General features: G+C 41.8%; 1 protein-coding gene across 1 annotated transcript; it reads left to right on the top strand.

Moving 5' to 3' along the window:
• Positions 1 to 532: 532 nt before the first annotated feature.
• On the top strand, positions 533 to 2922 carry LOC147900714 (GDSL esterase/lipase At5g03610-like). Its single transcript, XM_087376165.1, has 5 exons — positions 533 to 774; positions 940 to 1122; positions 1209 to 1486; positions 1579 to 1879; positions 2329 to 2922. Exons 1-5 carry the CDS (start codon positions 714 to 716, stop codon positions 2517 to 2519), a joined length of 1014 nt encoding a protein of 337 aa, XP_087232291.1. The 5' UTR covers positions 533 to 713; the 3' UTR covers positions 2520 to 2922.
• Positions 2923 to 13917: the final 10995 nt, after the last annotated feature.

Genomic DNA, 13917 nt, shown 5'->3' with positions numbered 1-13917 from the left:
GAATTATGTTTTGTGCACAAGAGCTTAGCATTATGTGTTTTGTGCACATCATAGTGTTTAGGACCACATGGAGACCCATAACTATTGAATTTCTCATGGTCAAAACATATGATTAATGAAAGTTTAGGACTTGCACATATTATGCCAATTTTACAAAGACATGTTTTGGAGAGTAAAAGAGCGCGAGATTAATATAATTTTGATGAGATACATTTGGAGCATATTGTATGTACAGGGGCACATACTGAATGAGGGAGCTTGAAGTGAAAGAAAAGGTAGGGCAAAACAAGAACATTCAAGTTAAACATCAACTTTGAAAACCATCTTTTATCCCTTGCATAGCCACCCCCAGCCAACTTTGAGGGGCACACGGCTCTCATGCACACCGCCCCTCACAGTTGGCCGTGTGTGTGAGGGGCACACCGGGTACACTTGATAGGCAAGAGGTGTTCTTTAAAAAAATAAAAAATTGACAGAGTTCTTCTCAAGGGAAATAAACGCGGCCAGTGAGCTCAGGTGGGCGAATGCTCAACCGCATGAGCTGGGCCTGAGGCCCTTGGCAGGCCTGTTTCACACGCGTTAGACAAAGTGTACTGCGGAGCATTCTGCAATTTGTCAACAAAGCTTTCTTGCCACCAAATTAAAGGCTTCCCTGCTGTGGTAGCGCACTTCCTTCATAAGATCATCATCCTCAGAAAACTTTACGTACAGCTATGGCTCGCGCTTCCCTCTCTCTTCGCATTGTCAGCTCCCTCGCCCTCCTCTCTATCCTCTGTGAGTTCTTGCTTGCCTGTTTAGACTGTAATAACGCTTAACAAATTCAAGTCCGGCCTAGTTTCGCATTCCCTGTATACGAGTTTATCACGATTATGCATGTTCTGGTTGTAGAAGTGAAGTCAGTGTGCATTGCTGAGTTTTGATGGCGTTGTCTTGACCCAGATTTCGTGGCCGACGCGAAGCCAGCCGCCCTGTTTGTCTTTGGAGATTCCTACGCGGATACTGGCAACCACGACCCCTCTGATCCAGTTCTCGATCGGTCCTGGAGAAAACCTTACGGACAGACCTGGCCAGGACGGCCTTCCGGTCGCTACTCGGACGGCAGACTCTTAACCGACTACTTCGGTAAAGCTCTTAAGTTCTTTCCTACTATCGCCATTGCAGCATTTCAGGAGATAAATTCCACGAAAACACTCAAACTTGGGTTGCAGCTTCGTTTCTGGGCATCCGAACGCCTGTGCCGTATCGTGCGTTGAGAACTTCGGGCCTTCAGCGGATTGCGACTGGAGTCAACTTTGCTTTCGGGGGAAGTGGTGTATTCCCCACCTTCGGACCTCAATTTCCCAATATAAGCTCTCAGATCGCTCAGTTTCGAGAAACAATCCAGCGTGGGTTGTTCTCTCAAGAGCTTCTACAGTCTTCATTTGTTCTTCTGGTGGTCGCCGGCAATGACTACACTGTCTACTCCCTGCAGCATGCCAACAACGAGGTGTCCCAAGCAACTTCCTATGCAAGCCCCATTTTGCTGCCTGCCAAATGCATGCTTGCACGGGCCGTAACAATATGTTTTGTGCAATACAGGGCGTGATCAAATTCATTCCGAAAGTGGTGACCCAGATGGGTGCCTGTGTACAAGCACTGTATGAGCTGGGGTTGAGGAAATTTGCAGTGACGAATCTGGAGCCGTTCGGGTGTTTCCCGGATGTGACGAGCAGAAGCAACTACACAACATGCGGAGGGGTGGAGAACGGGATGAGTGCGCTGCACAACAAGCTTCTGGCGGCCCAAATACAAACACTGAAGAAGCAACTAAGCGAGTCAGAGTTCATGGAGCTGGACTTGGACGGCGCGTTCAAGGCGGTGCTGCGAGGGGAGCAACAAGGTACCGTTGGCACATGTGTGTTTTCTAATTGCAGTCAAGTCAAGAAAGTTTCCTTGGTGGATCGGTTGGGCACATGTTGCAGTTTCTTTGCCTGATGTTAACGGGTCGTGACTTGACAATCTAAAGTTTGCAAGGACCTGTTTAGATTTTAATCCGAGAAGCAGTGTTCTTTGCTTGCTTGTGTACACTTTAGTCATGCATCCAAGTGCCTTCCGTTATTCATACGATTGCCTGCTTTGCTTGAACTTTGCCGAAAGTGCTCCATGTGCCCAAGGTGAGAGAGAGAAATCAATGGATTCATCCACACCTTTGCTTGCCACTACCATAAAGTTCAAGCTGTATTTGGATTGTTTTTTGACCGGTGGGCTTTCACTCACATATACACATTAACATATTTTTACCATTGAGATGAAAGTGAGAATTGATGAGGTGATTATGTCATGTTGCAGTGAAGGCTACCCTATCTTTGAGGCCATGCTGCCAAAGCATTAGCAACTTAACATCTTGCGGTGAGGAGGATCTCCATGGCACGCCTCTCTACAGTTTGTGCTCCTCCCCATCGCAATCCTTCTTCTGGGATAGTGCCCATCCGACACAGGCTGGATGGCAAGCTGTCTCCAAATCCCTCTTCTCTTCTTAATCTAGTCGAGTCTCATCAAGGTCCTCTTCTTCTCTTTTACATTATTTGTGTTAAGTGTGGTGCACTTCCAAACTTAGAGGCCACTTTCTTTTAACGTCATTATAAAAGGGTGTGGAATTCTTGGGTAAAACATGCTCGTAAGTCAAAAAAGATTGATTAAGACATTTCACATAAAGGGAAGCTGAACGATGTGCTTTATGCAATATGGCAACATCTTGTTTCAAGTCTGGAAACAACATAACATGGTAATTTTTGGGAAGCATCGCAATGTCAATCTCTCTTCGAAGATGGTGATTAAGGTAAAAGTTAAAATTTTCAAGTATTTTGGGAATAGGAACAACAAGGATAGATAGTTCTCTGTAGCCATGGGCTAAGAATTGTCCTTTGCCTTCTTCGAAGGCTATTTTCCCCCTATGTAGATTCAGATTTTTAGTAATACATTTTCTCTCTTTTACCGCAAAGAAAAGAAGACATTTTACATAGTGTGTTGCATGGTCTTTTACATGAGTGAGAACACATCTACAAAAAGGCATGCCTTCATGGATTTACTTTTACTTACGTGTCCTTTTTGGGAAGGGAGACTTGATAGTCAGTGGCTTATGAGAAGGAGGTTGTTAGGTTTTATAATATCTTATGATGAATTTAGATTTGAAGTTGGTGGTGAAGATTTGTCACATGTGGAGAAGTGTGCATTTATTATTGTGTCATATTGGGCCTCTTTGACTTTATCGTTTAAAATAAGATTTCAAGATAGCATTTCATTTTCATTCTTATGGACAAATCCCTAGGATAACTTGTTATGTCTCTTACGTAAAATAATTCAAGATCTCTTGTAGCATTTGGGAGTGGACCCATTTTCATACTTAAGGACAAATCCCTAGGATAACGTGTTATGTCTCTTACGTAAAATAATGGCCAATATAATGGCTAATATAATGCTTTATTGCCACCTTTTGTCAAGGATTTCCAAAATGTTTTTCAACACTTTTGACCTACATAGAATTTCAAGAAAAGCATTTATAGAAAATTTAATAATAAAATCCATTGTTTACCTATCAAACTATTAGCGCAATAAGGACCAACAACACTAACCAAGGACTCCCAAGGACCATGTACCATTTAATAAGAGTATATCTATATAATTTACCACCTACTGAGGACCATGTACCATTTAATAGGTATATGTCCATATGATGCTCGTAAGATCAAAGTTTTATTGGCTCATCGCTTTTCATACAAAAATTTTCTTCTGGTTTAATAAAAGATGCCTTTACATGAGGCTTGTCTCTCAAAATAAGTAACTTGTATACCTCTTATACATTTAAACTAATGTAGAAACACCTTTGAGTTAAGAGCATCTCTTCATATCTATGGTGAATCTTCCAAGTGAACCATGTTAGCAAGTTGAATATTATTATGATAACGTTATTTTTCTCCCCATGACCTGTTGAGAGCCTCCTTGAGGATTTGCATATTCATGTGATTCTTTTCTGAATTTGTCATCATGATAATGACATGAAAACAATGAAAAAAGCGAAAAATGACATTGATTGCCAACTTGCTAAATATCAACGACAAATACACATATATGCACTAAAATCAATATTGATAGCACGCACATTGGTGCCTCCCCGATTGGCTCAAAAAGGGAAGAATGGGAAGGCCTCTGCTTCAATGCGGGATTGATCGATGCCATCGAACTGGATCCAGATGACCTACATGGCTACTCGTGGAGCAATCAACGCAAGGGTGAGGAGTATAGAGGAGAAAGGCTCGATCGCATCTACGTTTCTGAAGAGGCTGGTGGCTATGTGCACCCATGGGAGGGGAGTACCTCACGTCCTCAACGCTATCCGACCATCTTCCTGTAATCTGGAGATTCAATCTATCTTGCAAGATGGCAAAGTCGACGGACATCCCTCTCAAGTTTGACAAACGATTGTTGGCCATCAAAGAGTTTGGTCGCATAGTCTTTTGTGCCTGGTCTGACGACGAGATGGAGAACTCTAACCCTTGCAATAAATGGGATGTCGCCATCCGCAGGGTCATGAAGGTGACTAAGGAAGCAAGCATTGACCTTAGAATAGGAAGGAAGAAAGCTTGGGACAACCTGACCCTGCACGGGCGGCCCTGATGGATTCTCCCAAGGACTTGTACATTCCTACCTTACTAGCAAGCATTGAATTCGCAATCACGGATGATCGAAGTTGAGCAAGCCCGGCTGAAGAGCAGGATCACGTGGCTGAAGGTGGGTGATTGCCCATTGAAAGCTTTCTTTCAAGCTACTAAATGCAATTACTTGCGTGACCGGATTGACAGGGTTATGGATTCATAGGGCAATCTGGTCTCGGAGTTCTAACACATGGGAGAGGTTTTTTGGTTAGAGCTTAGTATGGTAGTAGGGGAGCCAGCCGTGCAGAATGAGCAATGGCGAGCAAGCCTGAACGAGTCCCTCTTAGGGGTTGACAACCGTGTTTTCGACTCTCAAAGCACAAGGCTAGCCAGACCCTTCTCAAAAGAGGAACAGGAAGAAGCCTTAAGTATGATGGTCGACGACAGATCTCCTGGCCTTGATAGCCTGACCGTGGAATTCTACCAAGCATTCTGGGGCCTCATTGGAGAAGATCTCACCAACATGGCCAACATAGCATGCACAAAAGGGGAGCTATCGGAGGACGTCAATGCCGGCCTGATGAAACTTTTCCCGAAACGCCAAGACCGTTGCCTCGACCGAGAACAGAATGGCTTTGTCAGAGGGAAATATAATTTTGAAAATATTCTGAATGTGACCACAGTGCTAGACTACGGGAGTGTCTCTAACCAAAAGATAATGGCTCTTGGGATCGGCCTCAACAAGGCTTATGACTGGGCCCACGAAGTGATCCTTTGGCTAGGTTTTGGAGAAGGGTTCATCAAAATGGTTGCTACTCTGTTTGGCAATGCCAATGTAGTTCTATGCCTCAACAGCGGAGCAGTGGGAAGGTTCGATCTCAAGAGTCAGTGAGGCAAGGATGCCCCCTCACCCCCTCCTTATTTGCCTTAGCTACTGTCTCCCTACTCACTATGATCAAAAGAGAGTAAGATTCGAGCGGCATCCAAGGAGCCCAGCTTCTGTGGGCTAACGCCTTCTACTACCAAATGTTTGCTGATGACACCATGATATTCCTACAAGAAGACAATGCCAGCGTTAACAACCTACTCTGGGTGATCGAAACATTCTGCCAAGCCTCAGGCTCCAAGTGTAGCTGGGGGAAAATGTTTATGCTGCGCACTAGCCAAGACCCACCCCTGGCCTAGATTTTGGAGAAGGGAGTGGGTGTCGTCCCTAGAGGACAGGTGATCTGCTACCTTGGAGCCCCTCTTGGCCTCGATCTCACTATGAGGCAGCGGTTCAACTGGTTCCTTGATAAGATGAAGGCCAAGCTCAAGTGGTGGGCAGGCATCACCTTGATCTGGAATGCGCGGTCATTGATCGTTCAACATCTTCTATCGGCAGCTACCATTTATTCGGTCTCAGTATGGCAGTTCAATTCAACACAGTGGCTAGAGGTAGTGTGGCTATTCAGAGACTTTCTCTGGGCGGAGACCAACAATAGAAGACACATGCATTACATTCCCTGGGAGCCGATGAAGGAATCGAAGCTCTTAGGGAGGGCTTGGCATCCCTGATGGCCGCACCTGGAACATCGCCTTCTTGAGTAAGTGGCTCCCTCATTTATTCGAAGACCATGCACCTTGGATCGAGATTCCCAAGTTTTTCATTGAGAGATCCAAAAGCAGGGGAGTGGGCATGTGGCCCGAGCTTGGCCCGAGCTTGCATGGCATGATCGGATCTACTCCTCCTATCCAGCCAACATCGTGGGCTTAGACTTGTGTGCCGGCCTGACACGGGCTTGGGAAAGCTGTTTCAGTCATTGCACCGGGAAAGGTAAGACATGGTTAAGAGGGGACAACAGCCTTCTCGAGTCTATCTGGTGGACAAAAGCCCTGACCCGCACCGGCGAACCCTTCGCGGTCCACGACCAGCGGAGAGCAAGATCACTCTACAAGAAAGGCGTAAAGAGATGGATAGACATTTGGGATCCTCATCAAGCCAATTGGCTCCCAATGGGCCAGATCTAGGAAAGGTATCACCTAACGGAGGGCGAGCGTGATTTGGTGCAGGCCATCCTGGATAGGATTTCGGACGATTGGCCCTCCAACACGATCCCCTTGGCCAATTGGAAAGCAAATAACTGGTGCCTAGGGAAAACTCCCATTCGGAAGTTGTTTGCCAAACATGTATACACACAGATGCTACACAAACACCCACGCAGGACGGAGCTAAATAAGAGGTGGGGCCTCAACAGGAGTGCCGCATGGTGGGGTGCGAGGTTCAGAGAAATTTGGAAGGGACGCATGAGCAGGAAAGCAAGGTTCATCCTATGGAAGGCAATAAAAACAACTAGATCCTGGTGAGAGCGAAGATCGCTAGGAGACTACAGGCCAATCCCACCTGCACATTTTGCAACAAGGACCTTGAAATAGTGCGCCACCTTTTTCGAGGATGCCTTATTGTTAAGGAGATTTGATTCAAGCTAGAGAAGGTGATTCGGATCTTAGGGCTGATGCATCGTTTCACCATAGGCCCACACTAGAGATCAGCATTGTTCAGCGGCCCGTACAAGCTACCCTCCATGCTTGCAGCCGCATGGCCTCTTATCAGAGCAACGGTCTTCTTGGTCGTATGGGAGGCAAGGAACCAGTCGGTATTCCATCATCCCTTAGTAGTAGGGTTTAAGGGATCCGCGATCACGATGGGAGAGCCCTCTACCTTTGAGATTTCAGTATTCTACTGTCAACGTAGGATCCTGTGGTTAGTAAAGCACTCTTAGAAATTCATATAGCTCTAGGCTAATGTTACACGTAGCACAGGTCCTAGATGGCCGGCCCCCTTATGGACCAAGTTTTGTAACACCCCTCTTTTTTGATTAATACAATTGGTTGCTTAAATTTAAAAAAATAAAAATCAATATTGATAATATAGCAAACCTTGTTTCCTTTTTTTCAAATACTATTGGTGTTTAGAAAATAATTGCCACTATCATACTTTACATCAATGATTTGATTGCTAAATTCATTATTGATCATTTCATCTCTCCATCCATACATTTTCCATTAAGCCATGGCATATGGTGGTCTTCTCACTATTTTGCACCAATTGAAATGAGCTCCCCCTCTCCTCATCTTGGGTGCCTGAGCCCTTATGGCCTAAGTGTAGATGGTTGAGCCCTTATGGTCTAACTGTAGGTGTTAATACCTCACCTTTGACCTAGAGATAGGTCGGGATATGGGGATGTGAAGGTATTATGCCTAGCTGCAATGCTTTGAGGGCTTGTTCTTTGGAACTTTTAGGATAGCTTGTTGTTGTGATTAGGGCTTGGAGCAAGGCTTTGATGCACAGCCACTCTGATAGAGGAAATACCAATGAGCACTGGCAGGCTATATAGGAAAAATATCAATCCAAATACATAGGAATTTTGATTATTGATAATCAATTAACCATTTCAAGGAAGTCACTAGGAGACAACATACAGATGGATCTTGACCAAATATACATCGTTTAGACTGCAAAGACTGGAAATTTTGATACTTACATATGTAGATCCTCCTTTGAGTTCTATGACACTCTTGATGGGCTTTTTGGTAATCCTAGTTGCATGTTTTAGACTTCAAGACATCAAAGGATGTCGCTAGGAGATGATATAAGGAAGACTGATTTTGGGCATCTTCCAAGGTTAAGGCACATCCTATCACATGTGCACACACTCAGTTTAAGTACAACAGGGCATGCTACACCTTTAGGTGACAACCCACTGCCTAACTATTCAACCTACAATACACTTGTGCTACTTAGGCCACATACTTTTATTGGATTGAGTTGTGCAACTAGACTAATTGTGTTTTTCAAGACTTGTATCTAGCCTAGAGATAATAAGCATCTTTTGCTCCTAATGTCTTTCATTTCAAAACAAAAAAGAATTAAAAAGAAAAGAAGTCCTAATGCTCCTTCCCACTTCAAACTCTTAGCATAAAAACATTAGGATAAGGATTTCTTTCAACATCCCATTTACATATATCAGAGGATTTTAAAAATACCTTTTAATTATAATAAATTTATTTATATATATACAGGGATTATTTAAATGCAACATCCCAAAAATGTATTAATACATGCATGCTTGCATGTACTATATGGGTCTTGAAAGAGTGACACCATAAGGTAAGCAATGCTTTGCATATAACCTAGCAAATTGACTTTGAATGCAATCCCTAAGGTATGTAATGCTTTGAATGCAATCCCATCAAACTTGGACGTACTAAACGGCATGAATATAAATGTTCATAATATATATGCATGCCAAAAACATTAAGAGTCTATTTGTTTGACTATGTATTGAAAAATTAGGTCCACTAAATTTTACTCTTTCTTCTCAAAGAAGGTTATCAAAATAATATGTATTGTTTCAAGTTCGTTGTCTTGTCTTTGTAAATGTGCTCCAAGATATTAAAAAATGGTGTGTAAAGACATGGTTTATGTGAGGAAGTTAAGAAAAGTCTTGTATGTAAATGAACATTATTTTTTGAAACAATCCACACAAATAAGCCTCTCCACCTCTGTTGCAATTTGCACCCTATTGCATGAATAAAGCAGAGCTTATGATATGTCTAATACCAAAAAATGTTCTAAAACCCCACTATTAAAGAGCATAGTCTATGAACCCTATTTTAAGAGAGCTATGTTTTAAAAAACTATTGTCCCATAGTCAACAAAAAAACCACCTCTTAATACCTTCTAGAAGAGTCTAAGTGCAAGAGATTCTTGGAAAAAGAGCTGACCCTACCCGATATTAAATGTATATCAGAGCCTACAACATCTCTCATAAGTAGAATAGTGCATGGGCATGCAATTAATACAAAAAGAAAGTAATTCATGGGAAATCTACAAAAATACCATTGGTAAAATTAGACTTATCACTAGTAATAATCTAAATGTTGCTGGTATTAATATACACACCATCAATATTATTAAGACTATCATTGGTACAAAAGCCACTTTTCACAGCAAGAGTGGCATCAACCCGAACACCAACATGTAGAAAAGAACAATAGTAATCTGCACAAATTGTTGGTAATAATATACATACCATCGATATATTAAGACTATTGATGGTAAAAATACCACCATTAACATAAAAAAATCAATGGTAATCTATACAAAATAGACTAGTACTTTTTGTAAAATTGGTCAACCAATGTATCTTTTTGATGATGTGATAAATTTAACACGAATAACATAACTTTTGTTCTTCTACTTATGAGAACAATATGGATCATCTCCATAATGACATAACATCGTCATTGTTAGTGTGAATTTTGGCTCCACATATATCCAACATAAATTTGATGCATGGTTTGGGAGGAGGAGGATTCACTTTTATTATTAGAGGCTCAACTGAAGGAAACAAACACTAGGAAGAGCTGAGGTGAGAACATCAAAATCCGTAAGGACGTACTACATTGGTTTGAATTGTAAGGAACAACATTAGCAACAATTACCCCTCTAAAATTCTCTCTAAAGAATGACTCGCCCGAGTATTGTGTGGTGAGTATGCAAATTTACATATCAAACTTTCAAAACATTCATACTTTGGGGAATGCAAGATTGGCACATGTGCAAAAGAGGATAGAATGCTTTCACAATCCACATTTAATAGAGATAATCATTGTTGAAAATATGGAGTTCAAGCATGTGGAAGCACAAAAAGGGGATCATGCACATGTGGACTCAGTGTATGTATGCAAGAGAAGCATGCTACAATAGTGCTCATATCATAGCCAATATGCAAGTTCTCAAGTAGATGATGATGGAGATGTGTGTGTGCATGTGAGTGCACCAAAATTCCACACTACAACTTATCCAAACTAATATGTGCAAGCTTGGAGTCTCTCTCTCTCTCTCTCTCTCTCTCTCTCTCTCCCTCCCCCAATTCAAACAAAAAGTTACACAAGAGGCCAACACAGAAAAGCTTATCCAAAAAGGTCTTGGCACAATCAAATTTCAGCCCATACAGTGATACAAAACCACAAGGCTACTCTCCCTTTATAGATTTAGGTGAGATACCTCCCTCCTCATAAGGATGAGTACTATCCTTTAATGACCACATGGTTCATGCAATAGGCTCACATGTCTACAAGGGAAGATTTGTATGAGAAGGATTTTAATATGCCCACTTACACACTGTCTTTCTAGTCTATACCTTTATAGAGAGAGGCATTTACATAATGATGCTTTTTCAACAAGGAAAAAAATACAAGATGTCATAAAATGAAAGTAAGCTCAAAGGAGCCCATCAGGTAGTTTGGGAGAAGGATCTTGCACATAGTTACTTACTTTATTGGATGTACTACCACTCACACACTCTCAAGAAATATGACCATTTCTCTGCACTTGATACACTTCTTTTTCAACGGTCTTTCTTGAATCACTTCGATTCGATGTGCCCCTTCTTCTTATAAAACGTGCATTTGAGTTGTGTCTTCTCAATTATAGCAAGGGCTTGTAAAGTGGATGTTGTGGACCAAGAGGTTGATGATAAGGCATGATCTTTCACCTCGTTTTCCTCCTCCAAAAGAGAGGAAATGCAAATTTCTAATGTTGGTGAAGGAAGATTCTTTAAGGTGGTCACCAAAGAATCATACTTTAGAGGCATTGACTAAATTTAGGAGGATCTGCACTGCATCATCCTAATCCACGTTGCATTGATGAACGCTAATTGAGAGATGATGCTTATCATGAGGTTCATTGTATGAGCACATGGACAGTCACCTTCGCACATCTTTAAATCATAAAACTTGATCTTAAGTGCAAGTTTGGACCATAGAGCTTGTCAAGCTCTTCCCAATGTCTTTTACCATCCTAAGGTTGGCGACATGATGAATACAATCCAGCAAGTGCAATGCGATGATAGATTGGTTCTTCTCATTGTTATCTTTTTCTTTTGTGTTATGTCACATTCCATGGACAAGTGGCCATACTCCTTTTGGCATAAAGAGATAATAGATAGAAACTTGCCATGTATGAAAACTAGTCCCATCTAAATTGTGACCACTACAATCTTATCAAACTTATAGAATGCTTGTAGTATCTAACCCCATACTGAGAGAGGTAAACAAGCTTACAAAGGACAAGGCATGTGGACAACCCTCTTTGCATTGACTCCTACAAGCACTACACATAACCATTTGATTGGTTGTCTAGCTTATTGGAAATGCTTCTGAAAGTCCCTCAACACATGCATAGCTTTGAAATATTATGCCTTGATTTTGGCTAGGTAGGCATGGGTGTGTGTGCCTAAGTAGATAGTGTGGCTATGCTTGCTGAGACACACATGATGGAGCTTGCCCAATTCAAAGTGGCAAATCAGGGGATCAAAACTAGGGGGGATTACGAGATAATCTTGAAAATGAAATACCTCTTTTTTTCCCTCACTTTGATTGATTTACTTCTCTGGAAGTTCTATCGCTTCTTAATCTTGCTTGATGCCTTCAATGGTGGTTACTCTCCTCCTCCTTGAGTTGATGGCTTAGCTTCTTGCTCCTGCCACTTGTGGAACTATTGTCCTCTTCACCACCCAAATCAAAGCACCGTCGAGACTTGACTTTGTGGCTCTGAGGCCATGTCGAGAATATGGACCTCAAGCTTGCAGAAGCATGATAGGTGCTCATGTGCATATGGATGAGTGTATGTATGTGAGAGAAGCATGCTATGGGAATCCTCACAAGTAGATGAGGATGGAGATGTGGGTGTGTGAGTGTGCCACAAATCCACACTACAACTTGTCCAAACCAACACATCCAAGCTTGGAGGACCTCTCTCTCTCTTTCTCTCTCTCTCTCTCTCTCTCTCTCTCTCTCTCTCTCTCTCCCTCCCTCCCTCCCTTCCTCCCTCCCTCCCTCCCTCCCTCCCTCCCTCTCTCTCTCTCTCTCTCTCTCTCTCTCTCTCTCTCTCTCTCTCTCTCTCTCTCTCTCTCTCTCTCTCCCTCCCTCCCTCCCTCCCTCCCTCTCTCCCTCCCTTCCTCTCTCTCGCTCCAAAATACAACAAAATTAACACAAGAAGCCAACACACAAAAGCTTATCCAAAGGGGTCTTGGCCTAGTTGAATTTCAAACCATAGGAGTCATATAAAGCCAAAAGTTTACTCTCCCTTCATAGACTTAGGTGAGGTATATCTCCCTAATGATAAGGATGAGGATTAGGCTTAAATGCCCACATTGTTCATGCATCAAGCTCACATGAGTACAAGGGAAGATTCCTATGAGAGGGATTTTAGAAGTCTTGATGTATGACTAGATGATGGATATAAATCTACTTTGCTATGGACACAAAAGGCATGCCCAAAAGAAGGAATCTACACTTAAATAATCCATAGGGTTTGTGGTTTAGACATTGTATGAAGAGGAGGTGGCATAAGAAGAAGAAAAGTTCACTAGTTATAGCCATTTCACTACACCATGGAAGAACTTTTTCAATGATATGAAGATACCAAAGAAATTGAGGATGGGAGTATGTAGGACATGTGCACGTTCAATAATGGGAAGATACCTAGAAAATTAAGAATGGCTGAATTTACTATATATAAAATCTTAAGAGTTGATTATTAAGGGCAAAAACCATGAACCATGACCGAATGAGGTGCCGCTGTTTGTAAATGTACGTGTGTTGTTTCTTTCAAAGATTTTGAAAAATTCTTAATATTTTGAATGCATTTTGCCATGTAACTCAAATCAATTATGCTATTAAGCACCATAAGGAGAAACAAGCTTAAGAATGCCCAAATCTAGAAAATCATAGGCAAAAACTTTTAATGATCCAAATAAATATTTTGGCATCTTTCTTGCTACTTATTCTATCTTCCATATACCTGCAAGTATTTCTTAAGTTAACACATAGGGGGAACCATGGTAATATGTGACATTATGTTTAAGAATTTTGAAACCTAGCCAACTCTTTGATACCATGGTAGAAATTATTTTATCTCATGTCTTGCTCATAGACCTTGCCTTAGAAAGGAACATGACTCAACACTTCAAATGAAGCACAGTGATAAATCATTTACTTCATGGGGTGACTCCTAAGATGAAATCCTCTATTGGTCCTAAAATTTTGACCAATAATTAAAAATGACGAAATAGTACATGCCAAAATATGAATGCCAAAATTCATTAACCAAATATTACACCATTGATTACAAATAACTATTAAGAAGCTCTTGACTATGTGCAACTATCAAGAACTCATTAAGATTATTGCCTGTACACAACCACCCTTGCATCGATCATTAGCACTTTGGTTGCAT

The sequence above is a fragment of the Dipteris shenzhenensis genome, chromosome 6 (genome assembly GCF_047967505.1).
Source record: "Dipteris shenzhenensis isolate YYH24624 ecotype China chromosome 6, Dip_SZ_1.0, whole genome shotgun sequence".
NCBI lineage: Eukaryota > Viridiplantae > Streptophyta > Polypodiopsida > Gleicheniales > Dipteridaceae > Dipteris > Dipteris shenzhenensis.
The sequence above is the reverse complement of the archived record's forward strand: the minus strand, read 5'-3'. Positions and strand labels throughout refer to the sequence as shown.